Source organism: Patella vulgata, chromosome 3 (genome assembly GCF_932274485.2).
Source record: "Patella vulgata chromosome 3, xgPatVulg1.2, whole genome shotgun sequence".
In the NCBI taxonomy this organism is placed as follows: Eukaryota; Metazoa; Mollusca; class Gastropoda; family Patellidae; genus Patella; species Patella vulgata.
This window is the reverse complement of record NC_065881.2, coordinates 39,715,318-39,739,769: the sequence shown is the minus strand read 5'-3', so window position 1 is coordinate 39,739,769 and position 24,452 is coordinate 39,715,318. Positions and strand designations below refer to the sequence as shown.

The 24,452-nt window shown below is 34.3% G+C and overlaps 1 protein-coding gene across 2 annotated transcripts; it reads left to right on the top strand.

Moving 5' to 3' along the window:
- Positions 1–558: 558 nt before the first annotated feature.
- Positions 559–21,922, top strand: LOC126815238 (synaptic vesicle glycoprotein 2C). Of its 2 annotated transcripts, none has more exons than XM_056099639.1 (12): positions 559–792; positions 3,408–3,473; positions 4,513–4,674; positions 5,209–5,371; positions 5,786–5,907; positions 6,751–6,911; positions 13,056–13,130; positions 14,529–14,663; positions 14,996–15,084; positions 15,859–16,097; positions 16,585–16,744; positions 19,409–21,922. In XM_056099639.1, exons 1-12 carry the CDS (start codon positions 696–698, stop codon positions 19,590–19,592), a joined length of 1,653 nt encoding a protein of 550 aa, XP_055955614.1. In that variant the 5' UTR covers positions 559–695; the 3' UTR covers positions 19,593–21,922. The 2 variants fall into 2 exon arrangements, with proteins under 2 accessions (XP_055955614.1, XP_055955615.1); XM_056099640.1 differs by lacking the exon at positions 559–792 and adding an exon at positions 827–1,410.
- The last annotated feature ends 2,530 nt before the right edge of the window (positions 21,923–24,452 follow it).

The following is a 24,452-nucleotide window of genomic DNA, read 5'->3' as shown; positions in this document are numbered from 1 at the left end:
TTACACTAAATTAAAATAGGAAATAATTTTTACCTACAAATACGTCAAACGTCTTTATTTATTTTTCTAATACATAAAAAAAAATGTTTTAGAATTTAATTTGTCGGTGGAAAAAAGTTAATATTTGAGGCTCATTCATTAAGTCGCATTGATGTCATCTTATCAGTGATTGTAGCGGCCTAGCGAATATTCATTGTTGATCAGTGTGATTAAATCAATTAATATGATTTGTTCTAAATTAAATGCATAACTTCGTGTAGCCTGCCTTTTGATTTTCATTTAACATTGACTTAAATTCAATATTTTGTTTCTTATCCGAAATAAAATCAAATCATGGTCGCTTACATCATTCTATCTGGCTAATTTCCAGATGCATTTGTATCCTACACTGAAGACATGTTTTTACATGTTTGGGGTCTGACATAGGTATTTGGGCTGATCCCCAATCTCCCATTCATTTATAGTGAATAAAATATCTCTTTAAAAAAAAAAAAAAAATTATCAACAGATATATTTTTATAACGCTAGCTGCGTCGGGCCCAGCTACGTTACTATTTATAGTATGCCTATCACAACAAACTTATCGTCATCATGTCGCTTCCGTCCAAATACGTAAACACATCAGTTAGAGTTATGTAAAAATGTAAGCCGATATTTATTAGAATAAAGATAATATCATATGATGCTGAATTACCATGGCAGACAACGACCCAGAAAATGAAACAAAATGGCTGTTAGAAGAAAACGATTCGGATGGACTCCATGAAGATGGAGACCAGCAACTTATTCATGGTGTATAGTTTTATAATTATAATGTTGAGTTCATAAACGTCAGTTCAGGAGCTAAATCGCTATTCTTTGGCACCTATATAAATGGACACAAATATTAATATGGGTCGCAACGCATATAATAATATATGAATGTATATAAACTGATATTTGCATTCAATCGTTTCTATTTTTACTGTAATTTCTAATCAGTTAAAGGGCCGATCCCGATATTATTTCGGAGAATAAAACTGGATACTTTTGTGTTAAAATCCCTTAAAATCCTCTACCTTAGGGCCGAGCAACTAACTCAATATATTTGATACGTTTTCAAACAACTTAAACCCGTCAGTCTTAATCTGGAAGTGGGGACCGGTGCCCCAAGCTGTATTCTGCGGTGTCTGGATAAAACCAGACATTTATTTTATAAGAATAATGTGTAGGTGAAATTTACCTTTCGTTATCAAGTACAGCACATGGGTCATTCACTGTATAAACCTCTAAAGGAACAGGAATCGATTATCAGGTCACCCAACGAAAGAATTGACCCAAAATCTTAAAAGGGTAATACGTGTCCGGATAAGCAGCTTTGACGTTCACGTCCAAATGCCTCAATATTTCAAGCTGAAATTTTGAGACAAGGTAAATACACCATTCCTTTATATTTTGGCGCTTAAATTTCATACGTACTCAGACTTTTATTTTTGAGACTCTGTTCAATTCAGGATAGTCCCTTTAAGTTCGGTGAAAGACGCTAGGAGTCCGAATTGAATGTGAGTCTTTGGCATCTGGTTATTCCAGTCTACACTGGTAGTATTCTCCTGTTTGGTATGTTTAGCCTCGATCATCTAGCTTTTCATTACAAATAACAGTCGAAAGCATTAATTCTGGCACGCGATTTGTGTGCCAATTTTAAAATGTTCATTTTATCATAAATATTGGACATCAATGTTGATTAAATTGACGAATAAGTCTTGTTTGATATTGTGGATGATATTGAGTTAGCGACTTAATGCTCCTTATGCTAGTGATCAACCTGAAATTTGCAATGATCGTTTGATAGCACGATTTACCCAAATCTGCCCAAATCCACCATTATTTCAACTCATATAATAATAGTTTATATCTATATTTGATAATATTCTGTTCTTTATGCCAAATTGGCATTTTAATTTAATCATAACGTTTTTGTTTCAAAAATGTCCCTTAAATTTAAAATGGAATTCCCAAGCAAGCGATTTCGTGCAATGCACCAGTTATGTCCCTTGCTTACAACTTCCAAACTTGCTTGAAAATTGCATTTTGAGGGGGAAATTTGACACAAAAACGTTACGATTTTAAATTAAAAATGACAATTTAGCATAAAGAATGGTATACTAACAAATATCGATATAAAATTTTTTTTGTGATAAAAGTTAAAATAATGGTGAATTTGGGTACAACTTTCAAACTTTGACACAAAAACGTTATGATTATAAATTAAAAATGACAATTTGGCATAAAGAATATCGATATAAATTGTTATGTCTAGATGGGCCACAATTATGGACTTCTATGTAAGTACATGGGCTTGATATATAACACAAGACTACTTTATTACAGAACAACATATAATATTGGCACAGATGGCAAGGATATAACATAAATTATTGTCTTATAAGTTGAAATAATGGTCGATTTGGGTAAATCGTGCTACCCATGATGATCATTTTATTGGGTAGCATGATTTACATAAATCCACCCAAATTAACCCAAAATCCATCATCAATACGTATGAAAATAATTTATATCAACACATTTGTACACTTAGTCCTAGTATGCCTACAGTAAACTTCTTGTGATCGCACATCAAATTTCAACCATTGCTTATTTGCTATGACTCGAATATCAACAAGACACAAACATGACTTCTTAGGGGTCAGCACTGTGCTTTGCTCTGCCCATCCGTTATTCAACTAATGGACCGATGGGAGGTTTGTTCAATGGTCCTCAAGTTGATACAGTGACATATATCGCAATATCTAAATTTTCGGTATTGAGAATATTGGTACCGTAAATAGCTAACAATATTATATGTTTTTTGTTGTCGCCCAAGTCTATTGTCCACAAAGCTTTTATCTGTTTTTTTTTTACACAGTTCGATATAACTGGTAAACCTAATGGTTTTCAGGGATTACTGTCAGAATTATTATCCTTGTTTATGCGCTATTGCGATGTTCATAATTTCACATATTGCCTAGCAGTAGCCCTACATGTATCTTTAGTTGCACTTATATTAGCTTGTATTTGTGCACTATTTTTTTTACTGTTCATTATATAAAATTTGCATGCTAAAGAGGCGGTTTTGGGCTTACTCCTGTTATTGGCCAAGAAAGTTCCTCAGGAATTTCCAGGTTTCACCTTGTGAGAAACAGTAGCAAGGCACAGTGTACTGAGTAGGCAATTCGGACAAAAATTCCTTCGTAGCACACTGCGTAACGTATATGTTTGCTATCATTAGCCCAATTGATACAGAAAAGTGGGATGTTAAACCCCATTTCATTTTGTTATATACGGCTCATATGTATAATTACATGTATCGGGGTAGACACTCACTTTTTAAAAAAAATATATTAATGTAGGTTTTTTTTCTTCTGCAGAACGTAAAAGAAGTGAAAGTCGTGCAGGTGATATTTATACATATGAGGAGGCTATAGTTCAGACAGGTATTTTATTCTATACCATTTCTAGTTATTGTCTCCCGCCTTTCGAAGAAAGCAGGGGACTATTAAAATGGGTTCGTCCATCTGTCTGTCTGTCTGTCTGTCTGTTCATTGATTGGTTGATGCTTTGGGGCACAATAACTTTATTTCTTATTAAGTGAGAGTGATGAAACTTGGTGTATAGTTTCATTACATCAATACCTTGACTAAGTTCGATAATGAGCATTTTCTGCTCAGGATAAGGAGAGTGATAAGCAATTTGATTGGTCAAGACTTTGTAACACACTTACTCTTATTCTAATTGAGTTAGAATGTTCACACATGGCGTGGCGTAGGTCTTTATTAGGTGAATGCCTTCATGGAGTTCGAAGATGAGAACTTTCTGCTTAGGGTAAGCAGAGATAAGCAATTTGATTGGTTGATGCCTTGGGACACAATAATTAAGTGAGAGTGAGGACACTTAGTGTATAGCTTTATTTCATCAATACCATGACTAAGATCGATGATGAACATTTTCTACTGAGGGTAAGCAGAGAGATAAGCAATTTGATTGGTCGAGAATTTGGAACACAATAACTCTCCTTCTTATTGAGCGAGAATGTTCAAACTTGGGGTAGGCGTTCATTGGGTGAATGCCTTGATGGAGTTCGATGATGAACATTGTCTGCTTTCGGTAAGCAGAGATGAGCAGTTTGTTTGGTTGATGCTTTTTGGGCATGATAAACTTTAGTTTTAATTAAGTGAGAGTGATGAAACTCTGAGTATAGATTCATTATATCATTACCTTGACTAAGTTCGATGATGAGAATTTTTGCTCAGACTAAGAAGCGATAAGCAATTTGATTATTGAAGACTTTGGAACATAACAACTCAGCTTTTAAATGAGGTAGAATGTTTAAACTTGATGTAGATGTTGGCTTGTTTCCTAATTGGGGAGTGAAAAGAGAGGGAGGATGGAAAAGAGATATGTTTTGTTGCCCGGCAAACTATCAGTATGTATACTTGAATAGTAGTAACAGGATATATGAATTATCATATTTAGGTTATGGAAAGTTTCAAGTATTATTGGTGTTATTATGTGGTTGGGCTGTATCTAGTGATGCTGTAGAGGTCTTATCTGTATCATTTCTACTACCATCAGCAACATGTGATCTCAATCTTACTTCATCTGATAAAGGATGGCTGAATGCTATTGTATTTGTGGGTAAATATTCATTATAAACTTTCAAATAGTTAAAATCATTCAAAGTCTAACTATGTGACATTTCCAAATTAATATTAACTAAGAAGAAATATTGTAATCAAAGACTTCCGATCTGCCAACTTTGTAAATTCCAGTAATTTACGGTGTACTTTATACTCGAACATCATGCAAGAGGAAGGGTTAACCAGGTTAACGTGACGGCAATATAAAACCACATAGAAATGTGGTGGGCTTATAAATGAATTAGCTTATAAATAAAGCTGTAGAGAATATAATGATTTGTGTGGGTTTATAAAGACACAATTATCTCCTACTATAATGATTTGCGTAGGTTTATCAAGACACAATTATTATCTCCTAATTGTGTCTTGATAAACCCACGCAAATCATTATATTCTCTACAGCTTTATTTATAAGCTAATTCATTTATAAGCCCACATTTTTATGTGTTTTTAAATTGCCGTCACCTCTGTCTTTCATCTGTAAATATGGTAGCTGTCTTTGTAACCCTGTATTGTTATTGTTTATTTGAAGGTATGATGGTAGGAGGGTATTTTTGGGGTTCGTTAGCTGATAATTTAGGAAGAAGATCTGTATTAATGTGGTCGTTGACTGTTAATGGATTAGGTGGTTTGTTATCTAGTACATCACAAGTCTTCTGGTTGTTTCTTATATTAAGATTTATCAGTGGTATTGGGTAAGTACAGTCTTATATTTATCAATCGTGGCCAGCTCATACTGAAATAACCCAGACAATAAATATTCTGGTTTGTGAGAGCTGGAAAAAACCACATTAGTCTACTAAAATTTGGATTTGTATTTTCCCAAAAAAATTCAAATATCAATGTCATCTGTACATATTTAATTAGCCTACAGCACTATAAGTGGTTGATCTCACGAATATATCTTCATAGTAAGACTCTAGCCAGAGTACTAATATCAATGCCATGTGTGCACATTTAATTATTATACTTCAATCTGATAGGTGTGTTTTGCATTCACTGTAATATCCATCCTTCCTGTGAAGGCAGAATTCACTGATAAATTATTGGGTTAACTTAGCCCTTTTTTAAAATTTTCATAAGGTTATATGACTTTTATTTTTTGACAGTGTTGGTGGTAGTATACCTGTTATATTTACTTATTTTGTCGAGTTTCAACCTAAAAATAAAAGAGGCTCTATGATAAGTCTGCTGGCTACATTCTGGATGGGTGGTAATATTCTAGCGGCAGGTAGGAATATGAAATGAAACAAATGGGGTAAGGCCCTACTTTTCTGCACCAACTGGGCTAATGAAGATGGGGTAGAAATATGTTATTTGATGAAGAAATTAACAAAATCTTTCTAGATCCATTTAATGATGTTAAAGTACATGTGAATTGCTTGAAATTAAACAGAGATTGGGCTCAAGTTTATAATTTATTTGATGTAATCAAATTTTGATCATGTGCAAAATTTGAGACAGATCAGATTATCCATTACAAAACTGACACAGTTATATGGGACAACAATCATTGGTTTATTATACACAAGCACAATGTTTCGATGAGTTTTCTCTAATCGTTATCAAGCACAATGACATTCAGTAAACTTGAGGGTCTATATATATGTACAATGTGAAACCATTCTTATTACTAATGATTAGAAGAGTTCAAACAATTAACAGACATATTTAACATCAAAGACCTGAAAAGCACCATGTGATGACAAGGATATAGATGTACATGAACCTTAAAACCACACTGATATTTAAAAAAAGGGAAATGATTGGGGGGAAATCATACATTAGATTATCCATTGCTGTGATTAATATGTTTTAAATATCATTTGTGATTATTTCCGGCTCTATATGGGTAGTGTCAAATTAGATAATTCGTGCAAAGTACATTGCTCAATCTATTTAGTTCAGCACTTTGATTTTGCTCTAATTTGGTGATTCCAAGTTTATTTTGAATGTGATATTATGTAACTTATACAATTTGTTAAATTGTAGTCATGGACGTCTTTAAAGCCCAACTGAGTTGTGTTGATCTAGCTCTGTGTAAATGTACATCATTGTAATATATATTTTACAGGGTTAGCTTGGTTAGTTATACCACATGAAGGATTAGGCTATTTCTCTCCTACATTTAAATATAACAGTTGGAGAATATTTATTGCATTATGTACCATACCTAGTCTGTCATCAGCAGCTATGTTTGTTCTCATGCCAGAGAGTCCCAAATTTCTTCTTCGGGTAAGTTCATTTATCAACATTAAAATATATAGTATCGATACCATCGTTTCGCTCTGTTGGAAAGCAAATTTTATGAGGTTTGCATCTCAAACTTTTTTAAAAGATAAATTTTAAATGCAAGGCATGCTTTTCTAGAACACCTAAGTCCAAAATCCAGACCCAATCCTCCACTCCCATTAGCTATAGGTAGTGGTATGTATTGTGCATGCGGCAGGGTATGCTTATGCTTTTTGAAACCTATGCTGCTGCTTCTCATTTGGTTAGTTAATATATGAAATAAATAAACAGCATTAAGCAATAAAATATTTGATTTTGATATTAGAGTTTTTCTTTATATTCTTTATATTGCTGTCACTCCTGTCAGTAACATTTTTCTAGGCACCACTCCGGAAGATAAAATAATCCATATCTTATTGAAATTGATTGTCTATCCCATTAAAATGGAGAAGACTTCTGGTTTTCAACGTTTTTTGATAATCACAACCAAATTGAAGTTGCTATGTCATGAAATCTTGTTATAACTTGATACTGCAATTATTAACCTCACTTTCTTATATTTATGTTGTCTATTCTTTTGAAAGGAAGAAAACTATTGATTTTCAAAACTTTCAGTAATATCTTCCAATATTATTCCTCTTTGTTATAGTAGTTTGTTTGTACCATAGGGGCTTCAATTATGATGCAGTCTTTCTGAATTTAATTTAGGAGTGTTGGAATTCTTTTAGGATTTCAAGCAAATTTTGTAGGTAGGTAGCTATAGATTGGGTGATGCTCAGTTGCATGCAAAGGTTTGTGATGCCCTGAACCAATTCCTTGATTGTATAGCACCTATAGTGCGAATCGTTGACTATGAATTTCAATCTTTAAGTTGGCATTGGGTGAATTAGTTAACAAACTTGGCGGGTCTAGTTCTGGAGCTTCTGTCCATGTGTCTCTATCTGTTTATGACATGTGGTTGATAGACCAAATAAGGTAATGTTCTCCCCCTGGTTTGGGGAGAATGGGGGTGCTTATTCCATATTTGGGAAGGAAATGAACACCTAGGTCAGTCTATGACGTGCAGAAACTAGGGGGTTATACAAGAGGGTGTTGAGTGAAATTGAGTAGAACTCACCCTGATATTCCTAGCAGCTATCATCAACACTATAAACCTCAGAATGCCTCGTTCGACATTTTTGTCCAAACGCAGCAAAAACGTGCTAATAAAATTTTTGCCACAATTTTGCCAAGTTGTAACGTAGTAAAAACGAAATGCCACGTTTGTCTGGAGTTCCAAAATGTATTTTTTTTTTAAATTGCCATGTTTTTGGAACGAGGTATTTTGACCAGAACGAGGCTGTTCACAAGGTTGGATACATGATTTTTCAAAAGAGTTGGGGGTGGGGTTCAGCCAAACCAAAGTTTCATCGAGCGTATCGAGGACAGCATAACATTATTTGGTGACACTTTCAAGCAATTATGTAGAGAAAAAAACACAAGGCAAAGTCGACTAGAAATGACATTCCTTGCATAAAAGAGTTTGTTACATTCTTTGTTGCAGTTTCATATGTTCACACAATATTTCCAACAAAGAGATGTGAAAAATGAAAATCAGCCAAGTCCAAAGCGGTGCGAACTCAATAATTGTTTTTTAGGCCTTTGAATATTATTAATTACAAATATGCTGTTCTTTTTTTTTTTATATAATAAACGATATATTTAATATATCTCATGAAATTTTATGTAATTGGCACTCATTTGTATGTATAAAAATTGCAAAAGCAATTAAATTAAAATCCATTGAAAAAATGAAATAGACACAATTTATGTTTAATGACATGCAAAGTGGGGCGATGCGAACAACTATATGAAAAATGATAATTACATTTACATCCTTCAGGTGACCAGCCTACGTCTGGATTCTTATATAAAGGGTCGATCTGGACTATATTTTGGAGAATAAAACTGCTTAATTTTATGTTAAAAGCCATTAAAATCTTCTACCTTTGGACCGAGCAACTAACTCAATATACATGATACGTTTTCATCTTAAACCCGTCGTTTATTATATAAAAACAGGGGGGCAAGAGGGTTGCAGCAGATGGTGAGTGTATCTCAAACCAGGGTTAAGAGGTGTCCGGGGGTCTTCCCCCAAGAAAATTTGTGAAAATCTGGTGTAGAAACAATGAAATCTGATGTCTTCTGGCAGGTTATCAGTTAAAACCTATCAGATCAAAATACAACACAGATCACTAGAATCAATAACTGATTTCGACGTAGCATATCAAACAAAATCACCTGAATCCTGTTTTTATAGAATTTCATCGGATATATTCAAAAATATAAAATCTTATCATGACATAGTATGGTAACATGTACCTAACCGAGGTATATTTTGCGCTGCTGCGAGAAGGATGGTCAGACAATCTCATTTGTACAAAAAACATTTTTATACGCTCACATTTTCATGTGGACGTATATTGTCGTCGCCCCTGTCCGTGCATAATTTGTTTGTGGACACTCTACAGGTCACAATTCTTATCCGATTTTGACGAAACTTGAAATATAGGTTTATCTCCAAAAGATCTCAGTTGCTATCGATATTGGCATGTATCGGATGGCCCCTATTCGTATGAAAAATCACGTTTTTAGCTTGTGGACCCTATAGAAGTCACAATTTTTATCCGATTTTGTTGAAACTTACAGACAAAATGGCCGCCCTTTGTTCTCAAATAGCGTAAAAATATGGTATACAAGGTTGCAGACCCTATAGAGGTCACAATTTTAATCCTATTTTGATGAAACTTGAAATGTAAGTTTATAGCCCAAATACCTTGGTCCCTTTCGATATTCGCGCATATCGGACATTTAACTTCCTGAATTATGGCCCCTGATTGTACAGAAAAATCGCGTTTTTAGCTTGTGGACCCTATAGAGGTCATAATTTTTATCCGATTTGAAAAAACGTATTATTATATCACCGTTACACCCTAAGGACGGCCGAGTTCGAATTTCGTGAAAATCGGCCCAAAACTGACAGACAAAATGGCCGCCCTTCATTCTCTAATAGTGTAAAAATATGGTATATCAAGGTTGTGGACCCTATAGAGGTCACAATTTTTATCCAATTTTGTTGAAACTTGAAATGTAAGTTTATAACCCAAAGATCTCAGTTCCTGTCGATATTCACGCATATCGGACCGTAACTTCCTGAATAATGGCTCCTAATTGTATGAAAAATCACGTTTTTAGCTTGTGGACCCAATAGAGGTCATAATTTTTATCCGATTTCAAAGATCGTCTTAGTATATCACCGTTACACCCTAAGGACGGCCGAGTTTGTGAAAATCGGCCCAAAACTGACAGACAAAATGGCCGCCTCTCGTTCTCAAATAGCGTAAAAATATGGTATATCAAGGTTGTGGATCCTATTGAGATCGCAATTTTTATCCGATTTTGTTGAAACTTGAAATGTAAGTTTATAGTCCAAAGATCTCAGTTCCTTTCGATATTCGCGCAGATCGGACTGTAACTTCCTGAATTATGGCCCCTGATTGTACAAAAAATCGCATTTTTAGCTTGTGGATCCTATAGAGGTAATGATTTTTGTCCGATTTAAAAAATCGTTTTAGTATATCACCGTTACATGGTATATCAAGATTGTGGACCCTATAGAGGTCACAATTTTTATCCGATTTTGTTGAAACTTGAAATGTAAGTTTATAACCCAAAGATCTCGGTTCCTTTTCGATATTCGCGCATATCGGACCGTAACTTCCTGAATTATGGCCCCTGATTGTACGAAAAATCGTGTTTTCAGCTTGTCGACCCTATAGAGGTCATAATTTTTATCCAATTTAAAAAACGTTTGAATATATCACCATTACACCCTAAGGATAGTTGAGTTAGAATTTTGTAAATATTGGACCAAAACTGACAGACAAAATCGCCGCCCCTCGTACTCAAATTGGGTAAAAGTATGCAATACGAAGGTTGTTGACCCTCTAGAGGTCACAATTGTTATCCGATTCTGATGAAACTTAAATCATATTTTTATATTCCAAAGATCTCAGTCCCTTTTGATATTGTGCATTTCAGACCATAACTTTCTGGATTATTGCCCCTGATTGTACAAAACATCCTGTTTGTTTTTAGCTTGTTCTCTAGCGATCTCATGCAAAATGTGGGTGTATCCTGCCTGGCAGCAGCTGGTTAAGGACAGTCAGCAAAAAAGTAAGGGCAGTGGGACAATTGCCCCAGGCTTTTGGAGGCAGGGGGGAGGAGGCATTGGCACCCATAGCCCTGCCGTTGCGGCGCCCCTGCCTCTGTCCCCTATCTCTGCTTGCCACTGGTGATGTGTTTCAAGACTTGTTGAAATAAAGTATTTTGACCCTTTTCCCTAACCCACTCAATTGATTACAACCAAAATGTATAGGTTCAATGATAATATGATACTAGAATTCTAAATAATAACTACAGTGCAACCATTCACAGATAATTTATTGATTATGTACAGAATATTATAAGACATGTAGAATCTGATGTTTAAACTGGGACACTTAATACCACTTCTCAGAAGAGTCAACATAGGTCTACCCTGTTCCACAATCCAATTTCAAATGATATAAAATATTGTTTATGAAAAACAAACCTAGTTCATTAACCTGAATAAAATTAGGAATGTGTGAAAGTATAATATTTTATTATACCTACACAAATACATTAATTACATGCTTCTGTCAGGTTCACCTTAAATATAAGATATATAAATTATGTTTAACAATTGTTCTTTCAAGCAGATAATAATAATTGATCATGAGTAAAGATAGATAAATTAACATGATGATCTGCATATGTGATGCTAGTCCTGTCAATAATAATATTTAACATATAATTCTATTTTCCATATATTTGACAGTGCGGAACAAACGTTAATTGAATTCAGTACACAGAAGTTACAAATTAGAAACATATTGTCAGAGAAAACATTCAAATTAAAACACAATGAACCAAATAGTATGTGTAAAAAGATATATTTTAATGCAGATGCTTCAGATCAAAATGTCTGTCAGTGAGTCAAGTCGAGTGATTTAGATCCCACACTTGTACATGACAAGGAGTAGGGTCGTCTGTCATCGCCCCTGTTTATATATATCACCGTTAAACTATATTGAAGGTTGAGTTTGAATTTCATGCAAATTGGACCAAAACTGACAGACAAAATGGCCGCTCCACGTACACAAATACTGTAAAAGTATATAAAACAAACTTCTAGAGGTCACAATTTTTATCTGATTTTGATGAAACTTAAAATATATGTTTATATTCCAAATATCTGGGTTTCTGTCAATACTTGCACATAATATATGCCTAGCCTGTTCCTCAATCCTTTTCTGAGAATAAAATATTGTTTATATAAAAAATGCCTTAGTGATTTTCATATGGACGGATATTGTCATCGCCCCTTTCTGTCCGCCTGTCCATCCGTCCACAATTTTTTTATGGACACTCAATAGCTCCATGTATTATGGCCCCTTGTAGACACTCTATAGTTCACAATTTTTATCTGATTTAAAAATGTCATCATTAATGAGTTCTAATTTCACACAAATAGTGTAAAAGTATGTAATACAAAGGCTGTGGACCCTCTAGAGGTCACAATTTTTATACAATTTTGATGTTTATATTCCAAAGATCTGGGTTTCTGTCGATAGTTACACGTGTAACTTCCTGGATTATGGCACTTGATTGTACAAAAAAATTGCTTTTTTTCAGCTTGTTTTCTGTCCACCTCATGCAAAAATTGTGCGGATCAATTTGAAAGGTTTTGTTGAAGTTCTAGATGCTAAAGTTATTGTCTGATTAACTTGAAGGTTATACACAGTGCTTCTGTTCATAAGATGAAGAACCCTATTGATTTTCAATAATAACTTGAACAGCTCAATTTATCATCTGATTACAGTACACGTTTTATAATAATAATAAGATCTAGAAGCCAATCAAATTTTAATTATTTCAAATAATTATGTGTTACAGTTTTTAGTGTCTTTTAATTGCTCCCATTACCTACAAAAAATAAATATATTACAACCTTTCTACTACTCGCATGACATAGCAACTGTGGGAGTATGCTTCATTTCCTGGCAAGTTAAATTTATTTTACAGACAGGTAAAGAATTAGAAGCTATTAGAACTTTACAGAAAGTACATCACACAAATAAACACAAAGAACCATTCAAAGTAAGTATAATTTGTTCTTGATTGGCATTTAGTAATTGAACATATTAACACAAGGTACAATTTTATGGATACACAATTACTGAGTTTAATACTAAGCGACGTTTCGATGAGGTTGGAGGGGCAAAGCTGGGGCAAAGTCCAAGGTTAAGGGGGCAAAGGCACAAGCTTCAACTACGGGTAGGGGGGCCGCCCCCAGAAATTTTTAGAAAAACAAGCTGCCGGAAATGCAGCCCGGCAGTATTTCAGGCACTGATCGTTGGGATAAAGTGTCAAACGACCGAACCTCAACGAAGCCCACTCACAAGCGCCAAAGTAGGGAATTCTTACGGAGGGTATGGGGGACCTCCCCCAGAAAGTTTTGAAAAATAGACTGCCGGAAATGCTGTCTGACAGTATTTAGGCATCGATTGTCGAGAAAAATAGAGCTGATCAGATATCGTCTGTTGCCTGATCACTAGTCTATCTGACCCCAGAGAAGAAAGTGTCAAATGAACGGACTTGCGAACCTCAACAAAGCCCCCGAAAATTTGAAAAGTAGACTACCGGACATGCAGTCTGGCAGTATTTCAGGCACTGATTGTTGAGACAAATAGAGCTTACCAGATACCGCCTGTCGCCAAATCACTAGTTTATCCGACCAGAGAGGAAAGTTTCAAACGGACGGAGTGAGTGAATCAAAGTGAATGAATATTTTCGCCACAGTATTTTGTGAAATAGACTGCCGGAAATGCAGCCAGGCAGTATTTCAGAAATAGAGCTGACCAGATACTGTTCGTCGCCAAATCACCAGCTTATCCGAACAGAGAGGGAAATGTCAAACGAACAGAGTGAGTGTATCAAGTGAATGCATATTCTCGCTGCTTTGAACCTATATACCCAAATACTTTGAGGTTCGTAAAAAGCACTTCTCAAGTGGTTCACATGTTATTGTTTATAGTAGGTTTACAGCAGGATGGGCTTGGTAAGAAATCACTCAGACTCTACAACATGCAAGTCTATGACTGAGTGGGGATGTGGGATTTAATCACCGTAGAAGGTATTGATTACCGAAACGTATCACAAGTAATTTTTTTTTATTTTCCAAAATTATTGGGGTGGGGGGAGCAAACAGAGGCCAGACAAGATTTATGAGGGGGCAAATGCAGATCACACCAGGACTCTAATATACTCTGAATCCCTCTCACCCCAGAACACCATATGTACGTGTATTAAACTCAGTAATTGTGTATTCATAAAATTGTACCTTGTGTTAAGTATAAGGGTTACAGGCCAGGCACTATCCTAGAAAAATCAGGGAAAAAAGAACAATTACTAGTATTTCAGACTTAAGTTTAACAGGAAAGCTTCTTGTGTAGATTTGAAATAATATATGATATTGCTCTTATTTTGTGATTAAAGGTGCAAGCGCTAGTACTATCAGATAACGAGAAAGATAATATTGATAGTATGGGTATGTCAGATAGACATGAACAAAATAAACACACTAATAATTCAAAGTGGTACCAATGTATAAATATAAAATCTATTAAACAGGTAAGGCAACTCATTTTACTCATATAATTTTAGTATATTATTTTACTCATATAAGTTTGGTATTATTTTATTCATATAATTTTAGTATTATTTTACTTATATAATTTTACTATTATTTTACTATAATTTTACTATTATTCTGTGGTGAACTTTAACCAGGTTGTTAATAAAACTTCTATTAACGGTGTCAGATTTTCAGTTTTTTGAAAAAGGCCTTTTACACTTACTATTGCTTATATATCAGTTTCTATAAAAATGTTGAAAGATCCATGCAAAGTTACTATGGGGGTACTACTGGTTGCCCTTCAGAGAATATCTTTTCTTTCTTCCAGCTACTGGTATCCACAAAAACTTTATTTACTGGCAGTTTAGTTAAACCTACAATTATACTTTTAATCATAAATTTTACTCTTTCGTTTGGGTGAGTATTAGATGATCTGTTATTTAATTCAATTTAAAGGATCCATACTAGATTTATTTTAGTGAATCAAACAGATTAATTCTGTGTGGAAGACTCTTAAAAACTGTTAACCTAATCCACTACAACTCTTTCATTGACACACAGATTTTAAGATTCTATGTGGTTAGTGATAAGTCTCTGTATTCCTTGCTATTGTCAAGTGCAAAGATAACCATACTTGCTTAGGTTATTGTGGTATTGTGATTTCCTGATTGGCATGATTATCATATCATACATACAATTGACTAAGAAAGTTCATTTGGATTTTCCAATCTGGTTTCCTCAGTGGTGAAGGATGGAAGATCAGACAAGGAAAAGTATCTAGTCATTCAAATGGGATGGAAAACCGAGTTCACGTTTATACCATTGTCAGCATTTTAAAGATAATTCCTTTAACAGTTTGAAATCAAAATAAGAGTAGGAAAAAATACCACGGTCGGAGTAAAATTTTCCCCCTAGTTCACTGTATGACATATGCCCATTTTCATTAGTATCACAGATCTTCGGACAGTTTCATATAGGAACATGTTTCCCGGAGTTTGGCCCTCAGTTAAACAGTTTTATTTACTAAAATTTATATGGGACTTCTCCTTTAATCAGTGTTAGCATTGCTATAAAGATGCACATATTTATTATAGTAATAGGAATTAGTGTTGATTTGGTGAAGGTAAATACTGGTATGCAGTTATATTGAGCAATAATTTGAACTATTGTAATTATGTTATATTTGAACAGATATTATGGCTTATTTATGTGGTTTCCTGAGTTATTTAACAGAATAGATAAATATGGTGGTACACCATGTAACCCAGGCGTTATCAATACTACAGCAACATATAATAATAGTACCTCAGATTGTGGAACACCTAATGATTGGGTATTTTTTGAAGGCTTCATGACTGCTTTATCCAATCTGCCTGCTAATATATTTACTATTATAATGATGGATAGACTGGGTAGAAAGACATTATTAGGTATGTTTTATTTTACTTCTTCATTCACTTAATTTAAATAAAATGTAAATGAAAATCCTTTATATAGTTTTAGAGATCTGGACAGATGAATAAGGTGACACATTGGGGTTGATGGTAGGATGAACACTATCTATATTCAGCACTCCATGATCTAGCCCTAACCCGTTCCCTAACCCTATTCACATCTCAAACCTATGACTAAATCTGCAATGGGCCTTAGCTTTTAGCCTTTACCTGTTAATGCAATAGAGGCTACAGTTATTACTTCCCCATTTTCAAAAACCTTGTTAATGCAATGGAGTCTACAGTTCTTAATCAATTGGGATTATGAGAGGTCGAACCCTGTAAGTATTTAGCCATTACTTAGTTACTAACACTGATCTGTCTCAAATACAGTAAAACTGTAATGTTTATTGATGGAGATTGAATCTTTGCTGAAAGTATTCTCATTCTATTTTATTGTTTTTATTCTTTTGTATATTTTTAGCTTCAAGTATGGTCATATCTGGTATATGTGTATTTTTTATATGGTTTGTTCAAACTAAAGTAGAGAATTTAGTTATGTCTTGTTTATTTGGTATGGTATCAACAGTAGGCTGGAATGCACTTGATGTTCTTTCAGCTGAAGCTTTTCCAACAGAAGTTAGGTAAGAAATTATATGCTGCCTCACAGGCTTGTCACTTTAAATAAATAGTTAATTTTTTTACAAGAATGTCTAATTCTTATGCTTTTTATATGCCCACATTTTCATGTGGACGTATATTGTTTGTGAACAGTCTACAGGCAACAATTTTTTATCCGATTTCAACGAAACCTGAAATATAGGTCTGTCTCCCTAAGATCTCGGTTCCTTTCGATATCGGCATGTATCGGACCATAACTTCATGGATTATGGCCCCTGATTGTACGAAAAATCACATTTTTAGCGTGTGGACCCTATAGAGGTCACAATATTTATCTGATTTTGTTGAAATTTGAAATGTAAGTTTATAACCCAGATCTTGGTTTCTTTCGATATCCGCGCATATCAGACTGTAACTTCCTGAATTATGTCCCCTGATTGTACGAAAAATCATGTCTTTTTAGCTTGTGGACCCTATGGAGGTCACAATTTTATTCCGATTTAAACCGTAACTGGTCGAAGTCATTTTGACGTCATGATGTCAAGTGGTCAGGCTAAATAAAGGCCGACGTAAAATATTTTGTATGCCTATTTCAATCGACAACTGCGGAATAATTATAAGTGATAGACTCTTGACACCAATAAAAAAGTTGAAGGGGATAAGTTGATCTATAATTTGCAAATCATTCTAAATCCTTTTCATCAGAAATATCGTCTTCAGAATCGGTGTCATCGATATAATCTGAGTCGGAATAGTTTCAACCACCTCGAGCGTCTTTAACCTTCCCGACATCGTTAAATTACGTTTTTCGTCAAAAAATGTTGAACAAAGACATGTTTTTCTCAATGCACTTGACAAGACAACTTCCTGTCTGACACGCATGCGTGGCGATATCAATTAAATATGAAACTAAATACTCAAATGATTATAGTCGACAATGACCGGTTAAGGGTTAAAAAACTGTTTGAATATATCACTGTTACAAAGTGGCCGCCCCTTATACGCTAATAGTGTAAACATTTGGTATATCAAAGTGGACCCTCTAGATGTCACAATTTTGATCCGATTTTGATGCATGTTTATAACCCAAAGATCTTGGTTCCTGTCAATATTGGCGCATATTGGATAGTAACTTCCTGAATTATGGCCCCTGATTGTACGAAAGATCATGTTTTTATCATCCGATTTAAAAAATCGTTCGAATATATCACTGTTACACCGTAATTTTGGTCACCCCTCGTACACATATAGTGTAAACATCTGGCATATCAAAGTTGTGGACCCTCTAAAGGTCACAGTTTTGATCCGATTTTGATGAAACTTGTGGTGATTATAGTCGACAATGACCAATTAAGGGCTAAATAAACGTTTGAATATATCACCATTACACCGTAATTTTGGTTGAGTTCGAATTTCGTGAAAATAGAACCAAAACTGCCGGACAAAATGGCCGCCCCTCGTACGCAAATAGTGTAAACATCTGGTATATCAAAGTTGTGGACCCTCTAGAGGTCACAATTTTGATTCGATTTTGACGAAACTTGAAATGCATGTTTATAACTTAAAGATCTTGGTTCCTTTCAATATTCGTGCATATCGGATCGTAACTTCCTGAATTATGGCCCCTGATTGTACGAAAAATCACGTTTTTATCTTGTGGTCCCTTGAGGTCACAATTATTATCCTATTTAAAAAAAACGTTCGTATATATCACTGTTACACCATAATTTTGGTTGAGTTTGAATTTCGTGAAATTCGTACCAAAACTTCCTGAATTATGGCCCTTGATTGTACAAAATATCACGTTTTTAGCTTGTGGTTCCTGTAGAGGTCACAATTTTTATACAACGTGTGAATATATCACAGTTACACACTAAGATCATGGTTCCTTTTGATAATCGCGAATATCCGAATGTAACTTCCTGGATTATGGCCCCCGATTGTTCAAAAATTGCATTTTTAGCTTGCTGATTCTCTAGAGGTCACAATTTTTTTCCTGATTTTAAAAACTGTTTAAATATATCGCCATTGTACCATAATGAAGGTTGAATTCGAATTTCGGGAAAATGGAAATGAAACTTCCCGACAAAATGGCTGCTCTTTGTACGCAAATTGTGTAAAAGTGTGTAATACGAAGGGTGTCGACCCTCTAGATGTCACAATTTTTATCTGATTTTGATGAAACTTAAATCATATCTTTATATCCCAAAGATCTCAGTCCCTTTTGATATTTGCGCATTTCAGATCATAAATTTCTGGATTATCGCCCCTGATTGTACAAAATTTCGCATTTGTTTTAGCTTGTTCTCTATCCATCTCTTGGAAAATGTGGGTGTATCCTGCCTGGCAGCCGCTGGTTAAACTATAGCCTTTAAACATGTGTATAGACAAATATCACAAGTTCCAAAACATATTTGACTGGCAAGCGTTAATCGTATTGCCGTCGCTCCATGATACCGAGCCAGTGACAACATCTGCTAAATAATAGCACTCGCACGCTACTTACATGTACACTATTCCAATCGGAATATTTGTTGACATTTCTTAGCTTGTTTATTTCTTTTCTTTTTTAAACACAAACCCCATTCAATATATTACCATAAACCCAAGAATATGCCATCAAAATAGAAACTTGTAATTTCACGCGTTCTTTTGCTCAAATATATTTCTTATTTCTTTTATTTTAGGTCAACAGCTATGGGTATTCAGCAAGCACTAGCACGTGTTGGAGCTATTCTAGGAAATATTATATTTGGTGAACTAGTTGACGTTCATTGTGCTATACCAATGTTATTAGTGGCAGCCTTATTAGCTTTTGGTGGACTGGTTTCAATACGTTTACCTAATACAACTAATAAAGATATTCATTGAGTTAACATATTTCATAATAAATGTATCAATTTAACATTCCATAATAACTGCCATAGTTGATTAATTTTAAAACCCTGTAACAAAATAAATTAAGTTGATGTTACTGGTATTATTAGGTTGTAGTGGATGCATGATATTTGATTAGTGGAGATTTGTAGTGCATATCTGGACCTGAATATGACATTCATGTTAATCAGCTACAACCTCAGTACATGTATACTGCAGTATCACCCCAACGAATGAAAAGCTCAAATTTACACTTTCATAGAAACAATAATGGATTTGTCACTGGTATTATTAGGACCGTTGCTAGATTTTGTTTATGGTAGGTGTGTGTATGCATGCATGGCTGTTTTTGAAGCTATAGGAGCTAAGAGAGAAATGGAGTTTAACATCCACTCGTCATTTTGGAACTAACATATGGTTAAATATTTCAATAATTAATTCGCTTGAGGGTAGGGGTCACTTGACAGTGACAGACCTTGTGATTTACCCAATACCACTTAATACCAATTAAATACTACCAAATACTACCTGCTTATTGTGAAAAACTAACATAATAATGTAATTATATAAAATAAATTTGTGGAAAACATGCAAAAAAATTGTATGACAAATGTGATTTTGAATGCCTCGCTATTCCAATTATCTCCCTTGATCACCCAATACTTAGAAATATTAAACCATGTTATCAAGAATCATCCATTTCTGTAAAATAATGGGCCAATATTACAAAAAATGAGGTAGAAGTACAATTATTTGGATAACAATATGTTTGTTAGAGGAAAATAAATTATTTATTCACTGATACTGTAAAAAAAAATATTTCAAATGTTTACACTTTTTGTTGGAATTAACTCATTGATATTGCAGTAATTGAAGAATTCTGCCAGTTTGGGATAATAAATAAGGTAGTATGTGGTTGTTTTTTGTAGTATTGGGTGAGCATATGGAGATATGAGGTATGTGGTGGTATTTAATAGTATTTAGTTAGTATTCGGTGGTATTGGGTAAATCAGAATGTCAATAGTGAATCCCTGGTATAAGACAAATACACTTTCATTTATGCACTTATTGTCTTTGCCAGTGGATGTACAAATACAATTTTAGATTGTGCTCTACAGATAAGGTTATTTTATTTATTGATATTAATTTCAAGAGCACAGGCAATGTTCAGTTTTTTTTTTATGATCCTGAATATCAGTTTGACACTGTGTAACAGTTAGAGGTTGAACACAATTAATGGTTATGTAGCTCCTGGTGTGTAGTCTTAGGTAGGAATACTCTAAAAAGGTAACCTTACTTCATAATTTAGATGTGGATAATCGTATATTCCCTGAAAGTGAGTTTTTAATTGACTAAATGATAATTATTAGTACTTTTCACATCTGACAGTAGTAAGAATCTCCTCAAAATATTATTTTTAGACCAGGATGTAGGAGGGTAGGCTATCATTGGTCAAATGGCTTTGATCTTTTAAGTTAAAATTCTAAAATTGCCTAATACATGTACATGTACTAAATACTTTGTACAATTTAATTCTGAGCAATTAATAAAATATCACATCTTAAAATACAGATGTGACCTCATCCTTTGATGTTGGTGTATCATTATTTCAAATAATGGTATGGGCAATGTGCCAAGCGTAAATAATTTATACTAGTTAAAATTTCGGACCAGTGTGACATATTTCATTGCAAAGCATGTGGAGTGTCTGTATTTTAAGTTGTTTAATGGTCTCGACCTTAAGATGTAGTGTAATATATCCAAACAACACAAGTGACGTTTCAATATATTACTCAATGTCTCGCTCTCAACCATTAAAGGCTCAATACCACTCTTGTTGTAACTGAATAATATGTCCCAATCTTTATTCTGGTCAAAAAATTGTACTATTTTAGAATATTTCAATTAATTGATGATACAAATTTCATCTTAACACACCTTATTTAAAAATTTTGAAAAATTCAACATAATGGTTTGAAACGTGTAACGTAAACCTTTTCAAATGAAACTTCGATTTAAAAATATTTTCGAACCCTCTGGACAAGTAAAATAGGATGTAATGGATAATTTACACAACAGGTAGGACACTTAAACATCTAGTACTTAGATAGAGATATTATTTATTTTCTGGAGCTTTCAAGCCAGCAAGAGTGTTATTGCCCCTTTAAATCACACATAATGCAATGCATTTGTATACTTTAGGTTTTCATTAATGATTTACTTTGATTATTTCAAACTAAATTTGTAATTATTTCATAAAAGATAAAAGGTGCACAAATTGTTTTAACATAATATTTGTATAAATAAATATTACTTATATTTTTCATGTATGGGTTGTATTTTATTTTTTTTTTTACGTATTTATATTTTATAAGTTATCAATGTTCTGTTTGTGAGATCATTTTTATATTTTATACAATAAATATAGTAAGAATATTACCAAATAGTTCATCAAAGATAAATAACACAACTCAAGCAACATTGATATTTGTACTATTACAAAGCCCAGACATCCTTGTAGGTGGGCAAAATATTTCTGACAAATAATAAAAAAATAAGTTCTTGAAGATGGGAATTCAAATCTTGTTATGGGTGCATTTTATGGGTGGGTGGGTGGGTGGGTGTGTGGGTGTGTGTGTGTGTGTGTGGGTGTTGGATGGCCGAATGGTTAGCATGTGCGCGCTGTATCATAAGGCCTGTCATTGAGTCAACTGGCGTGGTTTTGAATCCCCGGTTGTACGTAACAAGGAGAAGGGTTGCCTTTCCAACCTCTTGGGTTTTCTCCAGGTCCTCCGGTTTCCTCCCACTGCTATAGACCCCTACGCACATGCGAATTATTGAAATAAAATTAAACCATATGTTAGTCCCGAATGTGTTCTGTGTCAAATGAAGACTGATTAACAGGGTCAGTTTAACCCAGGACAAGTTAATTAGTGTAGGGTCCAGTTTTAGTGCAAAGTTTTGAAAAATAGATTGGTTTTGGTGATTTCTGGGTTATATACTGGGAGAGTACTTTTTAGTATTAGAACATAAGTTACAAAGTTCAATCAAGGCACGAATCCCAGCCAGTCCTTTTTAAAGACATACAGTCCCCAATAAAAGGGTATATGAGGAAACTTTGCAAGAAGTCGATCAAGTTACAAACTCTAGTCAATCGTATCAATGCATAAACTTTCGTCAAATTTCAGAGCAAACCTCAAAGCCTATTATATTTGTATTAACATTTTCTGCCAAGTTCAAGTCAAAGTCAAAATTACCCACAGAACCCTTTTTATACGCCCACATGGAAATGTGGTTGTATATTGCCGTCGGTCCGTCCGTCGTTCACAATTTCTTGTGAACACTCTACAGACTACATTTATCATCTGATTGTTTTGAAATTGATATATGTTGTTTGCATTAGTGAGATGAAGAAGCCTATTTAATTTCAATAACTTCCGTTAATTTCGTCTGGAGTTATGGCCCTTGTTTCACTTTGTTGCACCTTGTGGACGCTCTAACGACAAAAGTTATCAACCGATCTGTAACTAACTCCAAAAGTTATCATCCGATCTTTCTGACATTTACATGCATTATTTAAATTAGTAAAACGAAGAAGCCTATTGAATTTCAGCAATTTCCGTTTATTACGTCTAGAGTTATGCCCCTTGTTTCACTTTATTGATCCTTGTGAACGAAAAAGCCTTTTAAATTTCAGCAATTTACAATAATTACTTCTAGATTTATTGCCCTTGTTTTACTTTGTTAAACCTTGTTAATGCTCGATTGATGGATGTTATCATCCGATATGTATGAAATTTTTATGCATCATTTAAATTTGTGAAACAGGTCTATTGAATTTCAGCAATTTCCGTCAATAATTTCTAGAGTTATGGCGATTGTGAACGTTTGAATGACAAAAGTGATCATGTGATCTGTATGAAATTTATATGCATTATTTAAATTAGTAAAACGAAAAAGCCTGTCAAATTTCAACAATTTCTGTAGATTACTACCAGAGTTGAGACCCTTGTTTCAGTTTGTAGAACCTTGTAAACCCTCAAACGACAAAATTTATAATCTGATCTGATTATTACCTACAAAGGAATAAATATGCGACAACCCTTGTCGACCGATCGGACGATTTAGCTGCTGTGGGCGTATGTTTTGTTGCCTGGCAACCTATCTTTGTTATAAATGGGGCTCTATCTAATGCAACAGTCAAGGTGACCTTCGGTTATAATTTTTTCACAACTAGAGGTCGGAACTAGAAACCGAACGCTGATGGTCCGGACCATCGTCTGTTCAAAGATGGCTGCCCCCAGGGACATGGTGATGTCATTTTACTCTGCTTTAGACCTCGACAATAACCTTATAAATCTCTCCGTATTATATAGTTTAATAAACAAATAATACTTTCATGAAGTTAAATTAATTTTAGAGGCGACAAAATTCCTTGTAATTTGACTTTACTTTTTGCATAGCGCAAGTATTGAAATTATGTGTAATTTTTAGACTTACATAGATTCAGACATAACATACGAGACAAAAAATATCTGATCATAGAGGTAGCAACCATTTAAAATTCATCCAAGCCATCCTAAAATCATATACTTAACAAAAATAGATTCTTTTTAAATATTCTACACTTTGGTTTCATCGACACCACAATAGCATGGTTCAGTATTTTCGGACTATGGTCCGGACTAAATGAAATTCGGATTCAGTTAGTTCAAACATAGTTAGGAAATCACGATAACCGAAGGCGGGCCAGGTGTTAAAATGGGGCCCCAATTGTGGATCAAATAAAGTCCTAGAGAATGACTTTTATATTTTCAAATCTAACTTTGAATCTCTCAGTCATCTAATTAAACT